We start from the raw sequence: 23,089 nt of genomic DNA on the forward strand, positions 1-23,089 counted from the left end.
AAGAAAAGTGAACCCTTACAATACTATTAGTGGGATATAGATTAGTATTGATATTATGGAAAACATAATTTTTTATTAAAAAAATAAAATTATAACTACTGGGGCCGACGCTGTGGTGTAGCAGGATTGGAAAGCTGGATCGGAAGTGGAGCAGCCAGGACACGAACTGGCGCCCATATGGGATGCCTTTCAAATAAATAAATAAATCTTTGAAAAAAATTACACTACCATATGATCTAGCAGTTTCATCACTGGATATATGTCGAAAGGAAGTGATATCAGTGAGTTGAAGAAGCTTCTGCGTTCCCACATTCAGTTCAGTGCTACTCATACTAGCCAAGAAGTATAAACAACTTGAGCCCATTAAGAGATGAATGGATAAAGATGTGGTAGATACAATGGAATATTATTCAGCTATAAAAAGGATAAAATCCTGTCATTTGCAAAACATGAAAGACATTGTGCTAAGTGAAATAAGCCAGGCCAGAAAGACAAGTACATTATAATCTCACTCGAGAACTTCCACTTTGACTATGACCTTGTCTAAATAAGATAAGAGTCGGAGAACTCAAAAGGCTTCCATAGCCTTGGAAACTCATGACTGGAGCATAGGGAGATTACTGACGCCATAAACAGGAGTGTCAATTTGTAAAGTCAACAACAGGAGCCACTGTGCACTTACTCCTCATGTAGGATCTCTGTCCTTAATGTGCTGTGCATTGAGATTTAATGCTATAACGAGTACTCAAACAGTATCTTTCACTTTGTGTTTTTATGTGGGTGCAAACTGTTGAAATCTTTACTTAATGTATACTAAACTGATCTTCTGTATATATAGAAAATTGAAAATGAATCGTGATATGAATGGAAGGGGAGAGAGAGCGGGAAAGGGGAGGGTTGCGGGTGGGAGGGAAGTCATCGGGGGGTGGGAGGAAGCCAATGTAATCCATAAGCTGTACTTTGGAAATCTATATTCATTAAATAAAAGTTAAAAAAAAAGAAAAAAAAATCTCACATGCAAAATCTAAAAGTGTTGTTTTTTAAAAAGATTTATTTATTTATTTGAAAGTCAGAGTTACACATAGAAGGAGGCAGAGAGAGATAAAGAGAGAGAGAGAGAGAGAGAGAAACAGAGAAGTCTTCCATCCACTGGTTCACTTCCTAAATGGCCACAATGGCCAGAGCTGGGCTGATCCAAAGCCAGGAGCCAGGAGCTTCTTCCGGGTCTCCCATGTGAGTGCAGGGGCCCAAGGACTTGGGCTGTCTTCCAGTGCTTTCCCAGGCGTGCATTAGCAGGGAGCTGGACTGGAAGTGGAGCAGCCAGGACTCGAACTGGCAACCATATGGGATGCTGGCACTTCAGGCTGGGGCTTTAACCTGCTATGCCACAGTGCCAGCCCCTGAAGGTGTTGTTCTTATAAAAATAGAGTTGGTAACAATCAGAGACTGGACAGAGTAGAGGGAAGAATAAGGGAAAGAGGCTGGCTATTAAGTACAAATTACATTAGATAGGAAAAATAAGTTTTGGAGTTCTGCACAAAACTGAGTATGGCTAACAATGATACAGTGCCACCATGAGGTTCACACTAGCCAATGGCCTTTTTCCACTTTCAAGTGGGTTGAGCACGCCCAAATTTAATGACAATAAACCAACTTTTCATCTTTAGTTGTAAGTGGAAAAGGTATAAAGGAGGGTCAATTCAGCATCTGCTGTCCTTTGCAACATCCTGCTGAATTCCACAGTGGTCTCTTGAGGTACATACCATTATTGAAGAAACCTAAAATATTAAGTGATAGAATTCAGGGGCCCGCACCATGGCACACACAGTATGTTAATCCTCTGCCTGTGGTACTGTTATTCCATATTGGTGCCAGTTCTAGTCCTGGCTGCCCCTCTTCCAATCCAGCTCTCTGCTATGGCCTGGGAAAGCAATAGAAGATGGTCCAAGTCCTTGGGCCACTGCACCTACGTGGGAGACCCAGAGGAAGCTCCTGGCTCATTGCTTCAGACTGGCATAGCTTGAGCTGTTGCAGTCATCTGTGGAGTGAACCAATGGAAGGAAGACCTTTCTCTCTGTTTCTCCCTCTCACTGTAACTCTACCTATCAAATAAATAAATAAAATCTTAAAAAAAGGAATGGGGATTCAAACCCAGACCATCATATACCAAAATTCAGACCTTTAACCACCATGCTACAATGTATATCCATGGCATGTTAGCCTCCTCTTTTCTTCCCTTCTGTTTTCCTTCTCCCCATCCTTGCATTGCTCCCTGCTCCCTTGCCATGAGCTTTTTCTTTCATTGACTTTGGGGAAGAGTTTCAAGGCTTTTGTCCCCACACAGCTGAGTGGAGACGGTCAGAGGCCAGAGGGATTTATAGCTTTCCACAGCCCCATTCAGACTGGAGAAAGATTCCTGGTGGTGCAGGGTGGAGTGGGAAGTGGCAGTGAACTTGGTGGCTCTGCAGAGTGAGGTCCCATGTCCTGCCCCTGAGCTCAGCGCTTGGAAGGGAATAGCAAGAGAGAAAAGCAGTGCAGCCAGTCTTGATGGGGGAGGCAGCGATGGCCTTGCAGGGAGATATCCTGACTCAGAAGCAACAGAAGTTGTTGGGCCTGAAAGAACTCAATGCCAAGGCTGACTTCTGTGCTTTGAAGATGTCTCCTCTAGAATTCAGATGTTGCCAATGTGATAGTGTTAAGAGATGGGATTTTAAGAGGTGATGAAGCTATGAGGGCTGCTCTCCTGTTAATGGTGTTAAGGCCCTTACAACAGAGGTTTCACAGAGGTTTGCTAACTTTCTCTTCTACCTTCTGCCAGCTGAAGACATAGCAAGAAGGCTCTTTCCAGATCTTGAGCTGACACCTTGATAATGGACTTCCTAGCCTCCAGAACTGTGAGCAGAAAATTCCTGTTGGTTGTAAGTGATCCTTTCTGTGGTCTTCTGTTGAATCAGCACAAATGTACTGAGCCAGAGCTCAGCCCCAGGAAGGGCTTAACCAGAGAGAGAGAGCCTCTGCTCTCAATTCAGGGAGGCAGGGAAGTTCCTGATGTGAAGCTGGGGATGGTTGCTGGGTCTGGAAGAGCCAAGTGCAAAGGCTGACAGACCCCTGCTTGTGGTGACTCTACCCAGGATCCTCTCAGTCCTCAAGACCCTGGCCCTGAATTTGTTTCTTGGCCAGCTTAGTCTGATTTTAGAAAATCCTCTCTTCTTAGTGTTTGACCCCTCTTGATATTTGATTGAATTCCTAATTGAGTTCCTCCTCCTGTACTCTCACTATCACTTGGGCCTACTTTTAGCAAGAATCCTGTTGAATCGATGTACTAGGACTCTCTTCAGCCTTGATGTTTCCTCTTAGTAATATTCCATTCGATGACCTGTACCATGCATTTGGCATAAATTCCCAGCTCTCCTTGCTGTATTTGAAGTTGAGCCCAATGTCTCTCCCCTTGCTGTCAACCTGTATTACAGTAACCCTCCTGAATAAAGTCAGCCTGCCCATCTTTACCAAGTGGCTGAATATTTGTTCTTTAATGAGGTGTAGGAGCCTCTTAGCAGTAGCCTGTGGAGATTTAAATTCCTGTCCTCAGTATGTTGACTTTCAGAGACCCTCCCCTATTGAACTTTAACACAAGCTGTGTGTTAGATGTGAAAATTTGTATGGCAGTGCTAGTGGGGGCAGAACAGGTGGAACTAGATTGGCTGAAAATGTTTCTGCCTTCTTGGCAGTGTGAAAGCTCCAAATAGAAGTTTAGATGACTTTGTAGAATAAGGGAAAGCGTGTTTCTTGCACAACTGAGTCTGTGGACTGGGAATCGTAACCTCTACACACCCTCTGCTCCTTTTCTTCTCACGGGAACCCTGTGAGTTAAGTAAGGATCACTGTGGTCTCTTTTTGTAACTAGCATGGCATTTGGCTATGAAACCCATCATATCCACCTTCCTTTTGGAAAAACAGCTAAGCCTCTGTTTTGTCATGGTTTGGTGTCTTAAGTTCACCCACGTTGACCGCAAGGTGAGGGTTCTAAATTACAGGATGCTTGTGGTCTTTGTTGGGACCTGTTTGGAGGGTGTAGGATTAACAGATTGAAAGGAAAAGAGTGGAAGGGTGACTGACACTGGCTTTGTGCTCAGAAATGGCACTTTCTTCTTACCCTGTCATAGCATTTAGTACTCCTGAATTTGTTGAATTCGGGTTTTAAAATGACTAAGTAGTGTTGCTTGCAAATACCTCAGAAGGTGATTGATTAAAACCATCCTGGTTCCAATCCTCACAGATACTCAGAGTAGTTTGATCTGTATCCTTCCTTATATCCCTCTTAGACTGTATATAGATGTACATAACACATCCATATGTACCTACATAGGTAGATCCTGCAAACTCAAATATAGGCATCTATAAGACAAACAGTGTTTACAACTTGCTTATTTTTATGAATTTTTTTATATTTTTTTTTGACAGAGATAGAGACAGAAAGGTCTTCCTTCTGTTGGTTCACCCCCCAAATGGCTGCTATGGCCGGCACTGTGCTGATCCGAACCCAGGAGCCAGGTGCTTCTTCCTGGTCTCCCACGCGGAGGTAGGGGCCCAAGCACCTGGGCCATCCTCCACTGCCTTCCTGGGCCACAGCAGAGAGCTGGACTGGGAAGAGGAGCAACCGGGACTGGAACCCAGCGCTCATATGGAATGCCGGTGCCGCAGGCGGAGGATTAGCCAAGTGAGCCATGGCGCCGGCCCCACAACTTGCTTATTTTTAGTTAGCATATTTGATAAACATTTCCCCAAGTTGCTACGGATAGATCCATCATCATTTTCATTGGCTACATGGAATACTATGGTATGACTTTGCCATAAATTTTTAAACCATACTCTTCTGGATGAAGATTTAGATTTTTCTTCCCTCCTACTTGTATTTAAAAGTAATTAATTGGAAGGCCATTAGGCTCTAACACCTTGAGTTCATATGAAAGCAACGAAGCCCATTATGGACAGTAAAATACAATTTAGCTTAGTCAATAAGACACTACCAACTAACCTCTAACTAGGGACTTAAATATTAATATTAATATAAATCAATCAAGTATGTTTTCTTTGTCCAGCACCTCATAAAATTTGCTCCCCCCGCCCCCCCTCCCCAGCTCCTATTAGTTCACTCCCCAAATACCTGCAACAGCAAGGGCTGGCCTGGGGCCGAGATCTCAATGCAGATATCTTAGGTGGGTAGCAGGAACCTAATTACTTAAGCCATGTATGTTGCCTCCAACTGTCTGCATTGGCAGGAAACTGTAGTCAAGACCCAGAGCTGAGAATTTAACCCAGTATTCTGACATAGGACAGGATGTCTTAAAATCGTGGCTAAACACCAACTCTCAGCATTGAGTATTTTTGTACCTGTAACTTTATGGCCTTGTTCTAGTAACTACTGTTATAGTTTATCTTGGTTTGTTTTACTTTTGTGTCTGCTGGATCCAAAGTTACACATGATCACCATTTTGATAGCTCTTGCCAAATTGCCCTCTGAAAAGGTTGTACTATTTTTAACTCCCACCAACAGAGTTGACAAGAGTAATGTTTGTGAATTCGACATTCTACTTCCTTGTTTAATAACCACATCATCCTGCCAGACTGTAAGACTCCCTGAGATAGGACTCTGCCTGCCTTTTCTTGGCTGTGTCCTCAGTGTTCAGTATAGCACCAGGCCATCTGTAGGGGCTCAGGAAATATTTGTTGAGTGAAAGGGAAACTATAGAATGAATACTCGCTAAAGGTTCATTCTTAGAAGTTTGCCTGGCAATATTTTTTTTTTCATATGTTGACATTTTTTTTATTTTTATTTTTTTTTAACTTTTATTTAATGAATATAAATTTCCAAAGTACAATTTATGGATTACAATGGCTTCCCCCCCATACCGTCCCTCCCACCCACAACCCTCCCCTTTCCCACTCCCTCTCCCCTTCCATTCACATCAAGATTCATTTTCGATTATCTTAATATACAGAAGATCAGCTTAGTATACATTAAGTAAGGATTTCAACAGTTTGCTCCCACACAGAAACATAAAGTGAAAAATAATAGATGATTTTTTTTAAATGATGATGAAATCAGATCAGACCTATTGTCATGTTTAATCCCAGTGAGAGTCAAGTTGGGAGTTGATAATTTCTTTTTTTTCTTTTTTTTTTTTTTTAAAGAGGACTAGTTTAGTATGCATTAAGTAAAGATTTCAACAGTTTGCACCCCCATAGAAACACAAAGTGAAATATATTGTTTGAGTACTCGTTATAGCATTAAATCTCAATGCACAGCACATTAAGGACAGAGATCCTACATGAGGAGTAAGTGCACAGTGACTCCTGTTGTTGACTTTACCAATTGACACTCCTGTTTATGGCATCAGTAATCTCCCTATGCTCCAGTCATGAGTTTCCAAGGCTATGGAAGCCCTCTGAGTTCTCCGATTCTTATCTTGTTTAGACAAGGTCATAGTCAAAGTGGAGGTTCTCTCCTCCCTTCAGAGAAAGGCACCTCCTTCTTTGAAGACCTGTTCTTTCCACTGGGATCTCACTCGCAGAGATCTTTTGCCAGAGTGTCTTGGCTTTCCATGCCTGAAATACTCTCATGGGCTTTTCAGCCAGATCCGAATGCCTTTAGGGCTAATTCTGAGGCCAGAGTGCTATTTAGGACATCTGCCATTCTATGAGTCTGCTGAGTATCTCACTTCCCATGTTGGATCACTCTCCCCTTTATTTATTCTATCAGTTAGTGTTAGCAGGTACTAGACTTGTTTATGTGCTCCCTTTGACTCTTAGTCCTTTCATTATGATCAATTGTGAACTGAAATTGATCACTTGGACTAGTGAGATGGCATTGGTACATGCCACCTTGATGGGATTGAATTGGAATCCCCTGGTATGTTTCTAACTCTACCATTTGGGGCAAGTCAGCTTGAGCATGTCCCAAATTATACATCTCTTCCCTCTCTTTGCCTGGGAATATTTTAAAACAAGGACTTTAACTTGGAGGAACATAATTTCCTAATTTACTTGGGACAGTGAAGCTAAAAATAAATTAAAAAAAAAAAGAAAAAGTATATTGTTTTATCCCAAAACTCTAATTCATTGTTTTGGCTTGATAGCAATCCAAAGAGAAGAAAAAAGACCTTGGCTCTTCTGGTGTGCTCACGTTGGATAACGTATTTGAGTCTCCTCTGCAGGCTGGATATTGTCATTTACTCCCAGGTGATTCTCCCCAGCCTGTGGTCTTTTTTTTTTTTTTTTTTTTTTTTTTTTTTTTTTACAGGCAGAGTGGACAGTGAGAGAGAGAGACAGAGAGAAAGGTCTTCCTTTTGCCGTTGGTTCACCCTCCAATGGCCGCCGCGGCCTGCGCGCTGCGGCCAGCGCACCGCGCTGATCCAATGGCAGGAGCCAGGAGCCAGGTGCTTTTCCTGGTCTCCCATGGGGTGCAGGGCCCAAGCACCTGGGCCATCCTCCACTGCACTCCCTGGCCACAGCAGAGAGCTGGCCTGGAAGAGGGGCAACCGGGACAGAATCCGGCGCCCCAACCGGGACTAGAACCCGGTGTGCCGGCGCCGCAAGGCGGAGGATTAGCCTAGTGAGCCGCGGCGCCGGCCCCCAGCCTGTGGTCTTGCTCAGTGGTTCTATTAAGTGTAAAGCTTCACTGCCAACGTGTGGTCTGGTCCTTGTTCCCAAGGGATGGTGAGTGGCTCTAGTGTGTGGCGCGGAGGTGTGGTATAAGTGCTGTCTTTCTGCCCTGTGACCATGGGCACATGTAACTTTTTCCCTCTGGGCCTCAGTGTCCTCATCTCTGGAGTTGAGTGGTCACTGTCACAGTGCCTGCTTTTTGTACCACACAGCAGGCCATAAATTGTAATGCACTATGTAAGTACAAAATACTCAGTAGCAGGGTAGGCTGTTGACTTCTTAACAAGACATTGAAAGGGAAGAAAAATAATTTTCTCTTTACTCTTCATAGTTCTTAGCTGAGACTCTTTAGAGCAAAAGACAGAATGACAATAGAAAACCAAACAGACATCTAATAACATGCATAGGTCTGTCTCCTATCATGGGGCATGTGGAAGTCACCCCTTATCCTTAGCAGATACCTCCAAGACTCCCAGTGGATGCCTGAAACCACAGACACTACCCATCTCAGTATATACTAGTTTTTTTCCCTATACATAATTAGGTACAGTAAGAAATTAATGACAATAGTAATAAAATAGATAAATTATAGCAATATACTGTGGTAAAAGTTAGGTAAATGGGTTAGCATCACACATTTCAGGGAATCCTGCACTGAACTCTTTGTATGAGTTCTGAGGCATAACATACTCTATCAGTCAGGACTCAAATGTTTTCGGTTCCTTCTTCATCTACCTACTTAATGCCATGTTGCCACCCCCAATTGTGGGCGCACTTTCTGGTGATTTCTAAAAAATATGCCAAAAAGAGTTACAATGCAAAGTAAGTTAAGTGCAGTAAATAACAAGACCAGAGGGAATAATTTCCAAAGCCATGATTTAATGAGCAAGGGAAATGGGTATCTTTGATTTTTTGGGGGAAATTAATATGTAAGAGGAGAAACTTTTGTCATCACATATAGGGTGGACACAAGTCCACACAGGCACACTTCAGAAATATGTGATAACATAGGCTGTATGATATGGTAATGAGACCTAAGCTCCTCCTGGGGGTAGATCTTAGTATTAAAATGAAGCAAAAATTGACATTTGGGTACTTCTTGTTCTATCTCTGTGGGCATTGCGCTTGTAGTAGGGGTTGGACCAGTCCAGATTGGTGGTTATGGCATCTCTGGAATGTGCCTGAAAACCTGAATGATTATTTCAGAGAATCAAGAGCTTTTAGGGTATTGAAACAGACACCATGGACATTAGCCAATGATACCTTTTCCTTCTTAACTGAACGCTTTGTCACATGTTGTGGCCATAACTTTTGTAGTTTGGGAAGCAACAGCAAAACTACATGAATTTGTTTTTCTCTTTGCAATTTCATGGGCAGAAAATTCATTCTTATGTAAATCTGGCAACTTCAGCACAGATTTTTTTTTCTTAAGTGCAGAATTTTCATGTTTTTCACTTAAAGAAAACAGCTTCTCTTTGGTGTATACAAATTACTAGCATCAACACTCCCTTGTTAAGTAAAACACTCCCAAAACTGGTTGGAGTTGTTATAGAACCTTCAAAAACTCAGTCCTCTTGTTCAATGTGCAGAACCCCAATCACTGAAATCAGTATGATAGTAGAGGAGTTTATTACAAAGTGCAGAGCAAGGAGCTGGGCAGCTGTGCTTAATTCTGGGCTCCTGGAGGATTTAATAGTAAGGGTCTTACAGATTGAAGTTGGAGTGTAGAGGCTTAAGTTCTACTCATATTCAAGTTCTTGGTTTGTCTGTAGTGCTTGTGGCCCTTCTTTGATTGGTGGGTGATATCATGTCCTTTAGGGAATTTTGATGATAGGAAATTGGTCTCTAGTCAGTCTAGGGGCTACTTGTAGGTGATACTTTTTGCTTGTGGCCTGGACAAAAAGCCCCTCATGACAAGACCAAGTCAGAATGTTATCTATAGGGGAAATAAGTGACCTCAGATGATTAGGGACCTTTTAGTGTCATGAGGAACAGGACACTTGAATTATGTTGTGGATACTGGGAGCCTCTGCTGGGCTCAGGGAGACCTCTGGCTAGACTTTGTCCAGGTTCTTGTCTTCCTACATCTACATCATAGATAGAGATGAGTAGGAAAGTAGGATTTATTGAATGGTAAAGAGATAGTATACACTCAGACATGAGGGCAGGCAAAACCTCATGAGGGAGAATTGCCACCACCCAAGTTCAATCAACATTTTATAGGAATGTGCACTGTTTGAATATACAAATGCAGTGGAGTTGGGTGGGGTTCATTGTGCAAATTGATCTCTGGGTAGATCATGGCATCTTTCATGGCGTCTCCCCATGGAGCTCAGCATACACCTGGATATCACAGAGTCTTGGCATGAGAAGTGAGGCTCAGGTGCATCATGGGAAAGTGGGTTTCCTGAATTGGTATGGAAGGGGGTGGGGTTTTAGTCCTCCAGGTTTGTGGCCAGGGGAGAGCTGGCAGCCTCTGACCTCCTATATTCCCTAACTAGTTCCCTGCCCTGCCTGTTTCAGTATGTATCTGCTCCACTACCTCAGTTCATTGAGCTAATTTTACTAAGAAGTTGATTTGCAATGGGAAAAGCTGGCCAAAGAACTTTAAGCAAAGGAAGGAGGCTGGGAGATTGTGAAAGACAGATGGTATCTAGCATTGCTTTCAGGGCACTGTGTAGGGTCTAGTTTTCAAATAAAAGCAAACTGTAATACTGTGACAATCACTTTAACATAGTTGTGTCAAGTGACTAATGGGAGGATAGCTTGTGGGGTGTGGATGTGGTAGATGATTTATGTCCCAGGTGTGAAGAAACAGGTGGTACAAGATATCATTTCACAGTTAGAATGGCGTGCCACTTAAAACATAAATTTCTTATTTCTGGAATTTTTCATTTAATATTGTAGACTGTGGGTAATTGAAACCATAGAAAAGTAAAGCTACAGAGGAGGGACTGGTATGCTGAAGGAATTCTGAAAGAGTAACATCTCAAGAGTGGGTCTCAAAGTGTTTGTCTTAGACTTCAGGATTAAATACCACCCCTAAAACCACAACCTAGACAAAGAAAGAAAGAAAGATGTGAGGAAAGGCAAGGTTGGTGTACACATGTGCATGCATGTGTGTGTGTGTGTGTGTGTGTGTTTTGTTGGGGGAAGGCAGAAAAAGTACGCTAAATAAGGGTGAGGTATGTTATGCAGAGATGGTGGTGCCCTTACAAATGGAAATTTTCTGGGCCAGGATGCTTCTTGCCAGCATTGCCCTAGCTGCTCTGCTTCTGATTCAGCTCCCTCCTTGCTAATGCGCTTGGGAGGGCAGCAGATGATGGCCCAGCTGCTTGGGAGCTCTGCTACAAGCATGGGAGACCTTGAAGGGTTCCAGGCTCCTGAGTTTAGCCTGGCACAGCCCTGGCAATTGAGGCCATTTGGGGAGTGAACCAGTTAATGGAAGATCCCTTTCTCTTTTTGCCTCTCCCTATCCCTCTCTCTGTCACTTGCCTTTCAAAGAAATAGGTAAATATTGAAAAAAAAAGATGGAAATTTCTTTTATACATGTAAGTTTCTCTTATAAAAGACTAACTTTTTAAAGTAAAGCTTTTATTTAATGAATACAAATTTCATAGGTACAGCTTTAGGAATATAGTGGTTCTTCCCCCCATACCTGCCCTCCCACCCTGACTCCTGTCCCAGCTCCTACTCCCTCTTGCATCCCATTCTTCATTAAGATTAATTTTTAATTAACTTTGTATACTAAAGACCAACTATATACTAAGTAAAGATTTCAAAAATTTGCACACACATACACACACACAGACTATAAAATACTGTTTGAAAATAAGTTTTACAGTTAATTCTCATAGTATAACTCATTAAGGACAGAGGTCCTACATGGGGAGTAAGTGCACAGTGACTTCTGTTGTTGATTTAACAATTAACACTAAAAGAGTAACTTTTGTAAGTATTTTTTGGACCTTCTCCTGTGTCTGCTTTTTCTTAAAATAATCAATTCAAATGATCTTTATGGCAAGGATTCATATTTTGGGATGGTGTATTTTGGTCTCTTACACTCATATTTTGGAGTGACATGTCCTGGTCCCACCAATATAAGCAGGTGAGTATAGCAACAGTTACTTTTTTTTTTTTTTTGACAGGCAGAGTGGACAGTGAGAGAGAGAGAAAGAGAGAAAGGTCTTCCTTTTGCCGTTGGTTCACCCTCCAATGGCTGCTGCGGCCGGCGCGCTGTGGCCGGCGCATCGCGCTGATCCGATGGCAGGAGCCAGGTGCTTCTCCTGGTCTCCCATGGGGTGCAGGGCCCAAGGACTTGGGCCATCCTCCACTGCACTCCCAGGCCACAGCAGAGAGCTGGCCTGGAAGAGGGGCAACCAGGACAGAATCTGGCACCCCGACCGGGACTAGAACCTGGTGTGCTGGTGCCGCAAGGCGGAGGATTAGCCTATTGAGCCATGGAGCCGGCCCAAGAGTTACTTTTTGCTAGAGAGAAGAATGCTTGAGGGGCACTGACAAGATAGGTTAAGTGGCAAGTCAGAGAGGACTGCATGGGGGTGGCAGGTGGGCAGCAAAGACTAAACTTGCTCTTGGGTACAGTGGGTTGCAGCCATGTCTTCCAGGGACATGAAAGACCTGGCTGTATCACTTCCATGGAGCAGAGACTTGTCTCCTTGGGGCTGCTTTTGTTTTATTTGGTGTGTTGTTAACCTTTGCTCTACCCCAGGCCATGGGGGTCACAAACAATTTAGTGGAAGGTATTTTAAATACTTAAAGCAATAAATCCTCCTACATCTCAAGCTTACCCAGGCTTCCCCAAACCTGAGAATTCAATTTTGTGCAGCATACACAGCTTGCCAAGCATGCTAAGTCATTGGAAGAACAACTTGATATATTGCTGTGAGGAGAAAAAAATTGCTGTGTCCCTTTCTTCATTCAAATTAACACCTTTTCATACCCGGCTGACAGGTGACTGATCACCTGAGAATATATTCTGGCTTCAAGTGATTTGATATGTTTTCCTTCTCTGTTTCCCTATCTTTACTTTCATGCCTTACAAAGTAAAGAGAAAACACTATTATGATGATTGTTATAGAATCAGTACTGATTCATAAGCCCCAAGCCCCAGAGCCTGGCATATGGTAGGCATTAATAAATGATGAATGAATAAATGATTGCATTTGGTTGATGTCAGCAGATTGCTGCATTTCCTTCCCAGAGGGTTGGAGGAAGTTTTTACTTTGTTTTGTTTTTTGATTTTTCTACTTAGGTGGTGGGTGTTATTTGCAGGACATAATGTATATTGCTTAGATGCCTCTTGGGAGACAGATGTTGGTGGGAGTGCTAGTGTCCCCTTGAGGAGCTACCTGAATGGTGGAGAGCTGCCGCACCCAAGTTTGGTCTTTCCTGAGCTATGTGGGGCTAAAAGACCTGCTGTTCTCATTTGAGTTCTGGATCTCTTTGTGTGGTTGGCTATTGGCATTGTTGGTTTTCTGTTGCTATAACTGAAATCCTATGAACTGGGTAACTTGTGAAAAATGGAGGTTGACTTAACTCACAGTTCTGGAGGCTGGGAGGTAAGAGCGTGGTGCTGGCACCTGCTTGGCATCTGCTGAGTGCCGTGTTGCTATATCACATGTGGTAGAAGGTGTCACACAATGAGACAGTGAACGTGCTAGCTTGAGTCTCTCTCTCCTCATGAAGTCCACCAAGAGAACCTATCCTGATGACCTTGTCTAATCCCTTATCTCTCTGGAAGTTCCCATCTTCAAACACCATGAGTTATCAATGTGGGGATTAAGTTTCTAACACACAAACATTTGGGTGCCTATTCAGACCATAGCAATTATCACTGGGCTGCATCACAGCTCCACAGGTGTTGACCTTCAGAGCACTCTTCAGTCAAGTTCCCACAAGCTAAACTCCACCTAAGAATCTACCTGCTATGTAACCCAATCTGTGGCATTTTGTTTTGTTTTTGGATTCCACTCTGACCTTCTTCCTCATTGGCAAAAATATCAGATAACGCTTGTTGGGTCTTTATGATGAACTAGGCAATCTACCTGCCTTGTTTCTCTCAATCCTCATGACAATCCTAGGAATGAAGTTGTTCGAATTTTTGTGGTACACATGAGGGAGTAAGACTAGGAATTCCATGACTTATGTCTTGGTGCACCGCTACACAGTAAGTAATCAGAACCTTATTGAAATGTAGATTCCCAGCTATTCTGCTGTCTTTCTCATACCTTGCTGGCATAGGGGGAAAGGCAAAGTTTCTCTGTCACTCCTCACCCTCTTCATGTTTCTGGAATTAATCAAAAAAAGAGATCAATTGTAGGGAAGACACACAAATCCATTAATGTGCATGCGGGAATCACAAAATGTAACTACCCATTGGCCCAACATGGTTCAGAAGCTTAGATACCATTTTCCATAAGGAAGGAGGATTATAGAGAAGTAAGGGGATTAGTAAATGATTTTTAGGTGAATTCAGTGGGCTGGGAGAACATATAATGGCTCAGGACAGATTTTGTTGGGCTTGTGAAACAATATTCCCAAGTGATTCTCTTGGGAATATTGGATGGGCTTGAAATAGAAGACAGTGGTGTATAACAAAAGTCTTCCAGGTGTGTTGACAAGCTTCAGTGTTTATTCCTGCAAAATGAGTTGAGTTAATGAAAACTCAGGGAAGGGACCAGAGGTAATTATTCTCTCCTTTGATGGATCTGGTAATTAGGCATATAAAGGGGTGTTAGAGTAGAGCCTCCTTCAGCGTCCTCTGCTCTTTAAGCTTCTTTTGTCTAAAATCGGCATACCAGGGTCTGTGTTTGGCATAGCAGGTACGATGCCGTTTGGGATGCCCACATACTATATTGTAGTGCTTATGTTCATGTCCCAGCTCTGCCTCCAATTCCAGCTTCCTACTAACGTGCACCCTGGGAGGAGCAGGTAATAGTTCAAGTGGTCCAAACCAATGGTACCTTTTAGCTTTTTTAGTCCCAAAGTTGGGAAACATCAATACTCTTCCCTATGGTGAGACTTCTGAGAACACGTATAACAGTAACTCACTTGGTGACATGCACAGGGGACCCTCCACTTGACATGTAATACTGCCTACCTCTTTGGTTCCTGGGCTCTTTTGACAAAAGGCATCTGTGTTCTGCAAAACATTTTGGGAAATGTTGGCCTGGGCTCACCAAATACCTGTCAGTTTTTATCTAAAGTTATTGGGGGAAGAATCCAGGTATTATCACCCCAAAATGCAGTGCCTTGGCAGGTTGGATTTATTGAATCATTTGTTTATTTATTTATTTAGACAGACAGTGGCCTCCCATCTGTGCATTCACTCTCCAAATGCCTGTAAGAGTCAAGGCTGAGTGGGAGTTGAATCTGGGAATAGGAACATGATCTAGGTTCCACCATGTGGGTGGAATGGACCCAACTGAGGCAAGAGAGATAAATAATTGGCCTAGGGTGGGCAGCTCCCTAAGTGGCAAACATTAACGATGTGACAAGTATCTCTTGATAAGAAACACCCTCTTACTACCAGTGATTTCCCTGGACTCTGAAACAAAAATAGATTTTAATCAGATTGAGAGGTCGTCTTGACTGCTGACGCACCTTTGCTTCTTTATAACAGTGGAGGAGACTTAAGGTGCTAATGAAACATATGATGTGTGTTGGAACAATTCCAGTTGCTCCTGTACAAACAAAGATGCACCCTGAACATGGCAAAGTGAAGGGTGCCCCTCTCTACTGGAGGAACCTGATCAAACAGTCTAGCTCAGGCCCGGTTGTTGCAGTGCTTGTTTTCCAAGCCTGTCCACACAGTCTTTTTACATGTATTTTTGCTCTGTCAGTGCTGTCTTCCTATTGGAGTTTATTTCCTGTCCTTGAATTCTTTCCTCTGTTGACAAAAAGAACCTGGACCTCTTAGCCCCTTTACATGACCATCTGAGTCATCATAGGGTCTGTATTGGCTGGAGTTGGAGTTGGAGCTGAGAATCGAACCTAGGCATGCTTATGTAGTTTGTAGGTATCTTAATTGCTAGACTGAACACCTGCTCTCCTAACCTAACCTGCATTTATTCTGTTTTTTTTTTTTTCCCCTACTTTCTTTAGCCCTTTTCTGTCCATAAAACCAAACTCCACCACTCAGCTCACCAAAATGTTCATTCTGTTTTATGGGGTGAAGTGTTGACTAGTTCTAGAATTACAAAGCCAGTTAGGATCTTTAAAATAGTTGTGCTTTTTTAAAAAAATTTATTTGTTTATTTGAAAGTCAAAGTTATACACAGAGAGAAGGAGAGGCAGAGAGAGAGAGAGAGAGAGAGAGAGAGAGAGGTCTTCCATCTGCCGGTTCATTCCCCAGTTGGCTGCAATGGCTGGCCTGATCTGAAGCCAGGAGCCAGGATCTTCTTCCAAGTCTCCCATGTGGGTGCAGGGGCCCAAGGACTTGGGCCATCTTGCACTGTTTCCCAGGCCATAGCAGAGAGCTATGGTATTTCTAGGACTAATATACTGAAACTGATTCAACCTCTCGTTGAATACTGAGTGATTTCAATGGCATGGTTAGTCAAATTCATGATCTTTTGAAGCTTTGCAGATAGGTTGGAACATTTTATTACGTATTTTACTGTTTAATGTCAACGTGGGCCTTTTAATTTGTAAACTATGGAAATGATTGTGGGACTGTGGAAAAATTTACCTATTTACGTTAAGTTTTAAAAGTCCACTTCTTAACATGTGTGTTGTGTCCAGCCTGTGGTTGTCTTAACTAATAAATGTGGTTTTAGTGGAAGTGGAGCAGCCGGGTGTCAAACTGACTCCCATATGGGATGTTGGCACTTCGGGCAGCAGCTTTACCTGCTATGCCACAGCACCAGCCCCTTAGTTGTAGTTTTGTTCTTTGACATTTATTTACCAAAACACATGCTGTGCTCTGGCTAATATCTTGATCTTTTGGGAGAAAACTTTGGGAAACACTGTCCTAGACTTTAAGTGTTTATTTTATGTTGTTGGGAATTGGTATATATATGGGTTATCTCCTTTTCAGGTCCTGACTGATTATTATGCTAATCTGAACAAGTGGTTTCAAATCTGTACAAGGGAAATAATGTTGCACCTCATGAAGGTCATAAAGAAATCAAATGAAATGCTAGGTATAAAATTTAACCACCATTAATAACTGCACAGACATAAGAATTATTAAGATTTTAATGGTTTAAGATGCAAAATGTTAGGGGACTGATGTACCAAAAACCATCCTTCAAAAAAATCCAACTTTGGAAAATTTATTTAAAAAATTATATGCTATTTTATTTACTTGAGAGGCAGGGAAAGAGCAAGAGTGAATGAGAACTCCCTTCTGCTAGTTTTACTCCCCAAATGCCCAAAAGAGCTGGTGCTGGACCAGGCTGAATGCAGGAGTGTAGAACTGATTCCAGGTCTCCCATGTGGGTGAGAGAGACTCAAGTACTTGAACCATCCCTGCTTTCTCCTAGGATCTAGCAGGAAGTTAGATCAGGAGTGGAGCCGAGACACTAATCCAGGCACTCCAATGTGGGATGCAGGTGTCCCAAGCAGGGTCTTAATTCTTGGACCAAATGCCTGTTCCTTGAAAAATTCTGATGAGAATTATGTCTACACATGGGTGTGTTAAAGGCAATTGAAGGAATCATAATTAGGGTATTTAGTTAGATGAGAGGACCTCAAACAGTTCATAGACAAATGGAATTAAACAGTAATGCACATTTCCCATGAACTTTTTGAAGATGCCTCATAATTAATGCATTAGCATCAGGGCATTTTTTGCATGGGGAGATACCTACTCATCCAGACATTATCTTTAAGGAATTTCCTGTATGCAGCTTAGATGGCAAACATATGCCATACATTTTCCTTTTTCACCTACCATGCCCATCATAGACCTTGCTAATCAGTCATGACACTCTTAATCATTAAGTCCAGATGCAGCTGCAGAATTCTCTTTATCACACTCTAGGCAGCCACAGCTAACTGAGAGTTGGCACATGAGATGAAAGCTATTTCTACAGAAAACATGAACAACTGGGTCTAAACATGTGAACGAAAAATTACATACCAAGCAAGGGAGAATGTGATAAATGCCAAAACAGTTGTAAAAATTCTTAGGTTCTCAGAATTATGAGGAGTCTTCAAAAAGTTCATGAAAAGCATATATTATGAAAAAATTACACATGGATTTCAAACATTTTTTGTACCAGAATACACACCTTTTAATTTAATTTTTCCATGAACTTGTTTGAGTGCTCTTCTCCAACATGTGTCATAGGCTAAGGTAGTCATGGAGGATTTCCTGGGATTGGCAGATACTATACTTGGCCTTAAATGATGGGAGAGACTTAGATGGTGGCTGTCATGGGAAAGGATATCCCAGGATGCCCCAAATGTGAATTAAATTCACATACCACATTTGGCAGCCTTGTTCGAAAACTTGCTGATGGCCTCATCTTTGAGGGTGGACACGGATGTGTCCTTATCCTAGATTCTAGAAGGCAGATAACTTTCAGAGTCACTTCGACCTTCCAATTGACTGCCAGCATCTGTATTGTGATTTCAGTCTCTCGCCAAGCCAGAGACAAAGAGCCCACAATTCCAGGGGCCCATAAATTATTTCTAGTTATTGCGATGACAAAAGGCCTCTTTGAAGGTGACTTGTTCACTCCCCATTTTATGGCCTCATATATCAAAGAGGAAGATGGAAGGGAGTCAGTTACTACAGGGAGATTTGGGCTGTGGAAGAAATGGGTGGCAACTGTCTGCGAAATTGAGCACTTTCCGTCAAAACTTAATTAAATTAGCCCTGATTCTATAAATAATAGAGCAGTGTTTCCCTCCTGCATCCCTCTGGAGCCCTGTGCCATCTCCCTGTACCTCTTGAGAATACAGAATTCTGCATTAGGAGACGGTTTGTAAAAACTGGGCAATGGTTAGTTTAATTAAGCCTTTGCACTAATTTACATAAGCTGGAATTGCTGTGGGTTAGAAAGGACAGTGAGCTGCAAGATGTGTGACATGCTCAGTGAGGTGTGAAGGGAAGATCACTGCATGGCGCACTAGAGGCTGGGCTTCTAGCAATTGGTGCCTCTTGGTAGCTGGTTCCTTGGCATTGGGCAGGTCTTTTTCTTTTGAGTCCTCAGTTTCCCCATTTTGGTCATGTTTAATACTTTGTATCAGCTAGAAGAGTCATCATAATAATTTAAGTCACCAAAGTTTACTTCTCATTCACACCAACTGTCTACCATGGCTCTTTTCGGTGTCCCTTTGCTCTGCCACTCAGGTTGCACCATTTTCATTGTTGCAGATTGCTGTGGTAAAGGGAAGAATGCTCTGGAAGGTCTTTCCCTGACAGTCAACTGGCCCCAAAGTGACAGATGTCATGTCCTGTCACAACCCTTTGGTTGGAGCTAAAGGTCTCACATAAGCACAGAGCACTGGAAACTGCAGTCCTACCAGGTGCCTGGCAGTTGTTGAACTGCTTTAATGGGTATCCCAGGCCTCTTCCAGGACCAAGATTTTGTAATCCTCTAGTTCTGATGGACATCCAAGTTTTCACTCCTGCCTATCGCTTTGATTAGAATTACAGTTTTTGTTAGAATTTATAGAGTATCTCCTTCATCCATCATCTCCTAATTGACAATTCTTTAATTTCCTCATGAATAGGCCTGCTATACCATCATGGTTCTATTAATTCTGTGATTCTGGGCAGCTGCTCTGTGACTCAGCCTTCCCATCTATGCATAGGAATAATAATAATTATGGTACCTACTTCATAAGGCTGTTGTGAAAATTAAATGAGTTAGTGTTTAGTACAGGGCTTGGCATATATTGAACACTCAAAAACTGTTAGGCAGTACTAAGAAGGGCAATACAGTGTGGGGGATATGAATACCAACTCTGGAATATGACAGCTTGACTTTGAATCCTGGCTCTACTGCTTAGAAGCCATGGTAGGGAGGGCGGAGTAGTTTTCTATCTGTAAAGGGAGGATGATGTGGTGCGGATAGGTAGGCAGCTAGTTTAGTCTAAGTGAGCTGGAATCCTTACAGCCATATATGTTATCTCTTTATTTGTCAAAGATGCCCTTGCGTCTCATCCTGGACCAAGAAGGGAGTCACCATGATGAGCATGTGGATATTAAGCTCCACCTGGAGTTTATGGAGGTGCCATGAAATTCCCAGATGGCATCACGCATGCTCAAGCACGATGGCTTACCTCATCAAAAAGACTGAAAGTGGGGGAGAGCGCTCTTTCACCATGGACCATGGTTGGTGGTGCTACTCAGAATTCTCTTTCTCTCTCTCTCCCTGCCCCACCCCCTCTATTTAGGCCTGGTTGTGATGGATATGTCTCCACATGAACAGAGTCTCACATTCACCTGTGAATGTATATGCAGTTTCTCACCTTTTAAATAATTATCTTTCTAAAGGTTTATTTATTTGAAAGACAAAATTAGAGGAGGGGGGAGGTCTTCCCTCTCCATCCCTTGTTCACTCCCCAAATGGCTGCAATGGCCAGGATTGGGCCAGGCTGAAGCCAGGAAACAGGAGCTTCATCTGGGTCTCCCACATGGGTGGCAGGGGTCCAAACACTTGAACCATCTTCTGCTGCTTTCTCAGGCGCATTAGCAGGGAGTTGAATTGGAAGTGGAACAGCCAGGACTTGAACCAGTGCTGCAGACAGCAGCTTACAAGGCTATGCCACAACCCCTAAATGATTTTTGGTCTCACTTTGTGTGCTTTTACACATGTCTCTGCCTAGAATTCTTAACTCTGTGTAAGACAAGAACCTGGAATAGAAATTCGAATATCTACTGTGCTACAATAGCGTGGACCTCATGAAAGTATTGTGAGGATTGAATAAACTGTGCCTCCTTGAAACTATTAACCCTGTTACTGTTGAGGAGTTTGTAGCAGTTGACACAATTGGGTCCACCCTCTGCTTTCTGAAATTCTTTGTTCTCTGTATACTTGGCTCTGTTATTTGTTGATTTTCCTCCTGTCTTGATTATATTTTATTTTTTTGAAGATGCTTTTCTAAGCTTTAAAATTTGGGATTCCCTAGAGTTCCCTCCAAGGCTATCTGTGCTATTCTCTCTCTCTCTCTTTCTCTCTCTCTCTCTCTCTTTCTCTTTTTCTTTCTCTAATTGTTTAATCATTTTAAAGGCAGATATAAGGGTTGGGCGTTGGGGAGAGAGAGAGATATGGAGAGAGAGAGAGAGAGAGAAAGAGAGAGAGAGAGAGAGATAGGGACAGAGAGAATCTTCCATCAGCTGGTTCATTCCTCAAATTCTTGTACCAGCCAGGCTAAAACCAGCAACCAGGAATTCCCTCTGGGTCTCCCACCTGGGTGGCAGGGATCCTAGTACTTGAGACATGACCTTCTGCCTCCCAGGTGTTAGCAAGAAGCTGAATTGGAAGTGTGGGATTTCAGGCTCAATCCCAGGCATTCCAACACAAGATGTGGGTGTTCCAAGAGACAGCTTAACTTGCTGTTCCACAATGCCTGCACCTCTATGTGTTCTGTTGCTAAGCTTGTTCAATGTCATGGAATAAACTTTCACCTAATCACTGATGAATCCAGAGATTCATCCCTAACCCTTGAATTTTTTCATGTTTGCAGGATTTGTCCACCTGGATGTTCCTTGGCACCCCTCATTTCTGAAACTGAATTCTTTATCATCAACATCCGGCCAGCTACACTTTGTACTATTTTTAAAAAAATATTTATTTATTTTACTTGAAAGTCACAGTTACACAGAGAGAGGAGAGGCAGAGAGAGAGAAAGAGAGAGAGAGAGAGAGAGAGAGAGAGAGAGAGAGAGAGAGAGAGAGAGGGGCCCATCTGCTGGTTCACTCCCCAATTGGCTGCAACAGCTGTAGCTGTGCCAATTGGAAGCCAGGAGCCAGGAGCTTCCTCTGGATCTGCCATGTGGGTGCAGGAGCCCAGGGACTTGAGTCATTCTCCACTGCTTTCCAAGGCCATAGCAGAGAGCTGGATTGGAAGTGGAGCAGCTGGGTCTCGAACCAGTGCCCATATGGGATGCTGGCACCACAGGCGGCGGCTTTACCCACTATGCCACAGCACTGGCCCCAACTTTTTACTATTTTTTAAAAATTAATTCTTAGGACAGTGGCTCAGAGAACAAGCTTTAAAGTTACATAGGTCTGAGTTTGTATGGATATGTGGCCTTAGGCAAATGACCAAACCATTCTGACCTCAATTTCCCAAACTACCGAATGGAGATAGTAACTGTACCTTCTTCATAGGATTGGTCTGCAGATTGAATGAGATTGAAACCGACTCCCTACCCCAAAAGGCTTTGTGGTATAATATTTTATAAAGATTTATTTGTTTATTTGAAAGGCAGAATTACAGAGAGACAGAGGAGGGAGGTCTTCAATTTGGTGGTTCACTCCCCAGATGGCCGCAGTGGCCGGAGCTGGGCTGATCCGAAGCCAGGAGCCAGAAGCCAGGAGCCAGGAACTTCTTCTGGGTCTCCCATGTTGGTACAGGGGCCCAAGGACTTGGGGCATCTTGTGATGCTTTCCCAGTCCATAGCAGAGAGCTGAATTGGAAGTGGAGCAACTGAGACTTGAACTGGACCCCATATGGGATGCTGGCAGTGCAGGCAGCAGCTTTACTCACTATGCCACAGTGCCAGCCTCTTTTTTGTAGATTTTATCAGGGCACAGTATCTCTCCCTTAGCTCATAATTTCTCTTTGAAGACTCACTCATTAAATTAAAGGAATGACATAAGGGTAAAGCCAGAGGTAAGACCCTAAATCACAAAGACTGGAATTGCCCCTATGGTTAACATAGTTAATATCTCACTGCCCACCTCTACTTTTTTTTTTATTTAGTAAATATAAATTTCCAAAGTACAGTTAATGGATTGCAATGGCTCCTCCCCCCATAATTTCCCTCCCACTCACACCCCTCCCATCTCCTGCTCCCTCTCCCATCCCATTCACATCAAGATTCATTTTCAATTATCTTTATACACAGAAGATCGATTTAGTATATATATATATATATATATATTTTTTTTTTTTACAGAGGATCAGTTTAGTATATATTAAACGAGTACTCAAACAATATATTTCACTTTGTGTTTCTATGGGGGTGCAAACTGTTGAAATCCTTACTTAATGCATACTAAACTGATCCTCTGTAAAAAAAAAAAAAAGAAATTATCAATTCCCAACTTGACTCTCACTAGGATTAAACATGACAATAGGTCTGCTCTGATTTCATCATCATTTAAAAAAATCATCTATTATTTTTCACTTTATGTTTCTGTGTGGGAGCAAACTGTTGAAATCCATACTTAATGTATACTAAGCTGATCTTCTGTATATTAAGATAATCGAAAATGACTCTT

At 42.6% G+C, this 23,089-nt stretch overlaps 1 protein-coding gene across 23 annotated transcripts in view; it reads left to right on the plus strand.

The window, feature by feature from the left end:
* Positions 1-23,089, plus strand: part of LOC127490526 (uncharacterized) — a 451,570-nt gene that overhangs the window by 80,181 nt on the left and 348,300 nt on the right. For 16 of the 23 annotated variants that reach the window (XR_016236405.1, XR_016236410.1, XR_016236402.1 and 13 more), the window contains exon 2: positions 2,819-2,918. The exons of the other annotated variants lie outside the window; for them this stretch is intronic. Coding sequence is in view for 3 of the 16 variants with exons in the window: in XM_089336154.1 (XP_089192280.1) it covers positions 2,871-2,918 (48 nt within the window). In the remaining 13 variants the exon portion in view is untranslated. The remainder of the gene's footprint in view (positions 1-2,818; positions 2,919-23,089) is intronic. 23 annotated transcript variants of the gene reach the window in all.

Source organism: Oryctolagus cuniculus, chromosome 6, assembly GCF_051225735.1.
Source record: "Oryctolagus cuniculus isolate XC-2025 breed Fujian yellow rabbit chromosome 6, ASM5122573v1, whole genome shotgun sequence".
NCBI classification, from domain to species: Eukaryota; Metazoa; Chordata; class Mammalia; order Lagomorpha; family Leporidae; genus Oryctolagus; species Oryctolagus cuniculus.